The 7,236-nt window shown below is 44.6% G+C and overlaps 1 protein-coding gene across 1 annotated transcript in view; it reads left to right on the forward strand.

Annotated features, from left to right (window-relative positions):
- The window catches only part of arhgef6 (Rac/Cdc42 guanine nucleotide exchange factor (GEF) 6), a 158,638-nt gene extending 151,708 nt beyond the window's left edge, over positions 1-6,930 (forward strand). Inside the window, exons 20-22 of the mRNA XM_069893554.1 lie at positions 4,792-4,891; positions 4,989-5,043; positions 5,150-6,930. Of these exons, the coding sequence (XP_069749655.1) occupies positions 4,792-4,891; positions 4,989-5,043; positions 5,150-5,272 (278 nt within the window). The 3' untranslated portion in view covers positions 5,273-6,930. The remainder of the gene's footprint in view (positions 1-4,791; positions 4,892-4,988; positions 5,044-5,149) is intronic.
- Positions 6,931-7,236: the final 306 nt, after the last annotated feature.

Consider the following 7,236-nt stretch of genomic DNA (forward strand, 5'->3'; position numbering starts at 1 on the left):
TGGTGAAAAGGCTTAGTCACTTTGGAAGCTTTTGCACCTTTGGAAGCAGTGTATCATAAGTAGTTTGGAGCAGGTCAGATTGCAGCACTCCTTCATTGTTAGGTCCCAGGCCATGCACTGCTAGTATCTCACCATCAGCCCTTCGTTGGCGAGAGATGTTTTACCCATAACTGTCTCATCAATAGATGGCTTTGGGAAATTGTAGATGCTTCTGCAGCCAAGTTCAAACGATTGCCAACACTGGCCAACACTGAGAAATTATGTAATTCAGTGCATGTTTATTGTCACATATGCCAAGATACAGTCAGTGATAGACATGGTTTTGTAAGCAGAATGGCTAGACATCTCATACATAGTACAGCAAAGAAACAGGCCCACAGGCTCAGTTTGTCCGCTCTGAATAACGTGGCCTCCTGCTTTGTCCCTCTTGTTGCAATTAGACAAATCCCCTCCCATCCACAGAGTTATCCAAGTGCTTCTTAAAGGACATGCCTCCACTTCTTAGTCTGGCAGCTCATTCCACAGGCCTACTACCCTTCAAGTGAAGAAATGCACCCTCATCTCCATTCTAATCTCACTCCCTCACCTTATCGTTGTGCCATCTTGTAACTATTGATTGTATCAATGCCCCTCATGATTTAATAGACTTCAATAAGATTCCATCTCAACTTCCTACACTCCAAGGAAAACAGGCTTAGTTTTTCCACACTAACTCTGTTAGTTTTTCCTCCCTAATCCTGACCAAAACTGCCCTTAGTATTGCAAGTGTGGCCTCACAGTCATTTCTCTAACTCCAACATGACGCTGTAATAGTCGTATTCCATGCCCCAGGCAATGAAAGCAAGTGTCCCAAACACTCTTCACCACTCTGTCTACCTGTGCCACCATCTTTAAACAGCTAGGTACCTTCACCCCTAGCACGCTCTGCTCCACAGCACCCTTTGGGGCACTGCTGTTAACAGAGTAAGTCCTGCCCTAGTTCGATTTTCTTCCTCTCACATTTCTCTCAGTCGAACAGCATCAACCATTGTTTAGCCAGTACCCCATCTGATATAAATCTCGTTGCAAATTCAGGTAATCTTCTTCGCTATCCACTGTAGCACATATTTTTGTGCCATCAACAAACTTAACTTGCCACAAATACCTTTGTCCAAATAATTTATATATGTTATAAAATGCAAGAATCCCAGTACCAAACCCTGAGCCACTCCACTGGTCATGGTCTTCCAGCCTGAAAAACTCTCCTCTACACCCACTCCTCTCACTGAACTGACTTTCTATCCAGCTTTTAAGTTGGCGTCCTACCCTGAGCACTTTCCACACTCCACCTACCACGTGGGACCTTATCAAAAGTTGTATCTAAAATCTACATAAGAAGCATCAACTGCCTTGTCACTTACCTTCTGTCACTTCTTCAAGAAATTTTATCGTGAGACACGATTTCCCACGCACAAAACCATCCTGACTCTCTTTTAACTTTCCCCTGGCCATCCAAATGTTGATGGATTCTATCTCTCAGAATCCCTTCCAGCAGTTTCCCGACCACTGATGTTGTCTATATGGACTTTAGTAAGGCCTTCGATAAGGTACCACATGGAAGGTTAGTTAGGAAGGTGCAGTCTTTAGGTATAAATTTTAAGATAGTCAAATGGATTGAACATTGGCTGAAAGGGAGAGGCCAGAGAGTGGTAGTGGATAATTGTCTGTCAGGTTGGAGGCCGGTGACCAGTGGTGTGCCTCAAGGATCTGTATTGGGCCCATTGTTGTTCGTTATATACATTAATGATCTAGATGATGGGGTGGTGAATTGGATTAGTAAATATGCAGACGATACTAAGATAGGTGGAATAGTGGATAATGAAGAAGGTTTTCAAGGATTGCAGAGGGATTTGGGCTGCTTAGAAAAGTGGGCTGAAAAATGGCAGATGGAATTTAATGCTGATAAGTGTGAGGTCCTTCATTTTGGTAAGAAGAATCAGAATAGGACATACGTGGTAAATGGGAGAGCATTGAGGAATACAGAAGAGCAGAAAGATTTAGGAGTAACGGTACATCGTTCCCTGAAGGTAGAAACTCACGTGAATAGGGTGGTGAAGAAGGCTTTTAGTATGCTGGCCTTTATCAATCATTGCATGGAATATAGGAGTTGGGAGGTGATGTTGAGATTGTATAAGACGTTGGTGCGGCCTAATTTGGAGTTCTCTGTGCAGTTCTGGTCGCCTAATTATAGGAAGGATATAAACAGAGTGGAGAGAGTGCAGAGAAGGTTTACCAGAATGTTACCTGGGTTTAAGCATCTAGAGTATAGGGAGAGATTGGACAGATTAGGTCTTTATTCTTTGGAGCGTAGAAGGTTGAGAGGGGATTTGATAGAAGTATTTTAGATTATGAAAGGGATAGACAGAGTGGATGTGGATAGACTATTTCCGTTAAGAGGAGGAAAGATTAAAACAAGAGGACATGAGTTAAGAATTAAGGGGCAGAGGTTTAGAGGTAACATGAGGGGGAACTTCTTTACTCAGAGAGTGGTAGCCGTGTGGAATGAGCTTCCAGGAGAAATAGTGGCGGCGGAGTCAATTGTATTATTTAAGAAAAGGTTGGACAGGTCTATGGATGAGAAGAAGATGGAGGGTTATGGGCATTGTGCAGGGAGGTGGGACTAGAAAGGGGTGTTTGGTTCGGTGCGGACTAGAAGGGCCTAATGGCCTGTTTCCGTGCTGTAATTGTTATGTTATGTTAACTAACAGGTCTGTAATTACGGTATTACATTTCATTTGCCATCTTCCAGAACTTCTCCTGCCCTCAGAGCTGTCAAGTCCCCAACTAGTTCCTTCCTGCCTTCCTACAATGCACTTGGGCTGGATTTATCCGCATTGAGACGATCTAAGTCTGCTAACACATTCGTTGCTGATTAAAACATTGCTCTGGGCTGTCTCTCTGTGCAGCCTGTAGACAACTCTCACTCCTTATTTTTTCCCTTTATTCCTAATCTCTCCCCAAATGGACTCAACATTTTGTTCATTAGATCTTGCATTATCTCCCACTGTTGCCCTAATCTCATCCTTAACTAAGAGTGCTACCTCACCAGGCGGGGTGTAAGGAGTGTGCCCAGGGTGGGATGAGTCTTTGGATAATTTGGCTGCTTTTCTGAGGCAGCAGGAGGTACAGACAGAGTCGATGTAAGTGGGGGGAGGGGGGGCATGAATGGTGATGGTTTGAGCCACGTTCACAATTTCTTGTGGTCTAAGGTGGAGCAGTTCCTTGTCCCATGCAGTGATGCACTTAACAGGATACTTTAATGCTGCAGCAGATGAATTTCTAATAAGAAGGCACTGATATGCTTTCTTGGCCATTGCAGCAACATGGATGGACCAGGAAAGGTACTAGAGATGTTTACTCCCAGGAATTTGAAGATTATTCCACCTCATCACTGTTAGGTCAGACCAAGGAGAGAGCTTCGCCTCACTTCCAGAACTCTATAACCTGTCCCTTGATCTTGCTGACATTGAGGGTGAGGTTGTGTCCTAGCAGCAAACCACTCACCACTCTAACTTCCTTTTGTACTCCAACTTATTGTTTGTGATCCTGCTTACAATGGAGGTGTCATCCAAATAATTGTAGATGGGGTTGAAGAGGTGCTTGGCCACAGTCATGGGTGTTCAGGGAGTATAGAAGAGAAATGAGTACTCAGCTTGTGAGGCCCCAGTATTGAAGTGGTGACAAACTTCTGTCATCACTGGCCTTGTCTATACTCCCATTTCTTACTACATCCAACTCTGACCCCCTCTCCCAAAATCATCTGTATCCCCTCTCGTCTCCCAAAATCCTTTGTCCCTCCTTTGTCTTCCAAAATCCTCCGTTTCCCCCCTCTCCCAAAATCCTCATCCATTTTGTGTTTGTTGCCTGCAGGAGTCTAGTTGACACAGTTTATGCATCACCTCTGATTCCTGAGATCCTTGTCCAGCTCTACCCCCCCCCCCCTCGTCTCCCGAAACCCTTGTCCACCTCGATTCTTCCCTGTCTGCTGAAATTCTCATCCGTGCATTTGATGTTCTAATGTGACTGCTCCAACACACTCCTACTGGCCTTCCTTCTACCATGGGCCTCATTGGTTTCCAACCTCATTTGCCCTCATTGCCCTTTACCCTGGGACTGATCTGTATCAGCTTGGTTAAGCTGATCTAAAAGATTTTTAAATCCTAAGTCAGGCCCGTATTCCATATGCCTCCCTTCCATGTCATTGCCACCTTCAAAGATCTATGGACTTAGTCTGAGGTCTGTCTGTCTCTCAATAATCCTTGAGGCCGTACCTTTGTAGGTATCTGTGCTTGCCTCATTAGATCTCCCAAAATGGTACTCCTCACATTAATCTGGATTAAACTCCACCTACCATTTCTCAGCCCATTTCACCAAAATATCAACATTTTTTTGCAACCTATAACTACCCTCCACACTGTAAATAATCTCGCCAATCTTCATATCATCTTCAAATGTAGTGATCATGCTTCTTGCTTCCACATCCAAGACATTCACACAACTGGTGTCATGGCCCTGACTTCAGAATTATCGGACTCGTGGCTTCACACATTTTTATCCAGACGCAACAGCACAGAAATCTCTGTAGAAACAAGGTGGATGGCATGAATCCTGGCTGGGCGCCTTCATTTCACAACCATGGGAATGGAACCAGTCTTCATTGAGCTCAGAGGCTTGGCCTGCCCAACTGCAGAAAGTGGGGCTTCTGACTGGATAAAGCTGAGAGAATATTAAACATCTACCCTCCTCTTACAGTCTGTCGGAAGGACTCCGCGCCACAGGTTCTGCTTCCAGAAGAGGAGAAAATAATTGTTGAAGAGACGAAGAGTAATGGGCAAACGGTAATAGAAGAGAAGTAAGTGGGTTTATGTTCCTGATGGTACTGAAAATGGGGAGGTCACAGTTCTATTCTGGACAACTCCATGATTAATAATTGTGTTTGTTGCCTGCAGGAGTCTAGTTGACACAGTTTATGCATTGAAGGATGAAGTCCAGGAGCTGAAACAGGTCAGTCCCTGGCTGCTGCTGAGGGTTTAAAGTTGTTTAACTGAGCTTCAGAGACTCAGTCACATTTACATTGTGATAAACTGTGTTCCATTCTCATCCTACCCAGGAAAATAAGCGGATGAAGCAAAGTCTGGAGGAAGAGCAGAAATCCCGGAAAGAATTGGAAAAGTTGATCAGGAAAGTGCTGAAGCAGTTAAACGAGTCTGCGTGGGATGAGAGCAGTCATTAAAGCTGCCTGGGCCCTGCCGCCTTCACTGGGACTGCCTGGATTTCTCCGACTTGCATGGTCTCAGGGAGCCTGGTTATATCCATGACCGAGGAGTTGCAGAGTTGGTCTGATTGGAAATGCATGGGGGTTGGGCGGGAAGCTGGGAAACCACTGCCTTCCAAAAGCTGATGACCTCAGATCAGTTGCAACTCTTCACAAAACGGTGCCTGCAAATGACCTCTCACTGGTTCCGAAATAACTTGCTGCGTGTTCAGAACAGGGCATGCTTTGAGCTACAGGATAAGAGCTCCTTCTCTCAGTGGCTGAAACGCAAGGATTTCTTAGTGTTGCAGAGGGGTAGTGCCCGTTGATACTTCTGCACAATCATTGGGCATGAAGCCATACACATGCATTTCCAGGAGTAACTCGGGTTTTAATGAGGTTCCAGGCTTCGGTTGGTTTATTTATGTTTTTCTTTATAAAGTCACTCCCTGTTTTCACGTAACCTCTTCTCCCCACAATCAATGACATTGTTGCTGAGCAGATGCATTGGCTCAGAAGGGCCTCGATAATGACGTTGCATCTAATGCTTCCACTCACCTGTACAGTGTTGACATAGGAAGCTCTTTTTTAACATAGTCATAGCCTCTGTGCATTCCTGTATAATACAGGGTGTGTTTAATAATATACACTGTATGCAGGCAGCTCGTGTTACTTCTTCTGCTGTTCTGTTGAGTGGCTGCCTATTGACAGACTATACTGCAGGAGTTATTTATGCAAGCACAATCTTGGTTTCCATTTGTGAATCAATGACTGGGAATAACCACAGGAAAAATGAGGGTTGTTTGGGAACAACCACAGGATAATGAGCATGGGCAATGTCACCTGGACTGCTGAAGGTCATTCAGATTGTGCTGTGGTTACAGTGCCAATGCACTGATGTAAAAAGGTGAGATTCTGAGACGGTCCTCTCCACCACTGTGAAATGGAGCTTCAACCCAGCACCTGTTACATGTTGGTACAAAAGTCCCATCATTTTCACACCAGCACTGAGCATGGAGCGTGCCAGCTCACCATAAACGACCTCCAAATTCTGCTTTTGAGTCCATCTGTGAAGACATCCAAGCATTTGGATTTTTAAATAAGCAGGGCTCAGATTAAATGGGAGGGAACCTTGGAACTCTTCGCTGCTGCATCTGCAGCCAGTGCCTGCATTTGTGGAGATCCTTCGTCTCATCACACACAAACTCTCTTGTGTGGGTGGACACACGTGCACGTATACACACGTACAAACACTTCACACAAACTCACGTGCACACAGGCGGGCGTGCACACACACACACACACACACACACACACACCCCCATGTACACATCCCTGTGCACATAAACGTGCATGTGTGCACAAATTCACATGCACAAACACACTCCTACATATGCACACACCACACAGGCGTGCACATGTACACTCATACACGTACACACACACACACATTTTATTATCTTCCTCTTTTTATAAAGCTGAAGTTTTCTGTTCCTTCAGCAGTTCCGTGTAAATAAATAGCTCTTATATTTTGGCAGGATCTCACAACCCTGTGAGATCCACAAACTTCTTGTACTTCAGACTGAATTTTTTTTTCGCTGTTAGCTTCGATACAATTAAATTGATTTCTTGAAAAACTTGGGTGTATTTTTATTCCTTATGGTACATACTTTAAAATAGTGGATAGTTAAAAGTCAGTGAACTAAACTGCACTGCATATGGATCTGACCTGGTCGTATGTTGGACAGACCTGGTGATTCTTGTGAAACACACTGATCCTTGCAAACATGGACAATGTTTTCAAACATTTGTCCTCCAAACACACAACAAATCAGCAGTTCCAACTAGAAGCTTGAAGCCATATAGAAGTCCCACTCATCCACATGCACCACCACTGGTGCAGAATCAACAAAATCCACACCAGCATGGCCTGGCAACTGAAG

The sequence above is a fragment of the Narcine bancroftii genome, chromosome 8 (assembly GCF_036971445.1).
Source record: "Narcine bancroftii isolate sNarBan1 chromosome 8, sNarBan1.hap1, whole genome shotgun sequence".
NCBI lineage: Eukaryota > Metazoa > Chordata > Chondrichthyes > Torpediniformes > Narcinidae > Narcine > Narcine bancroftii.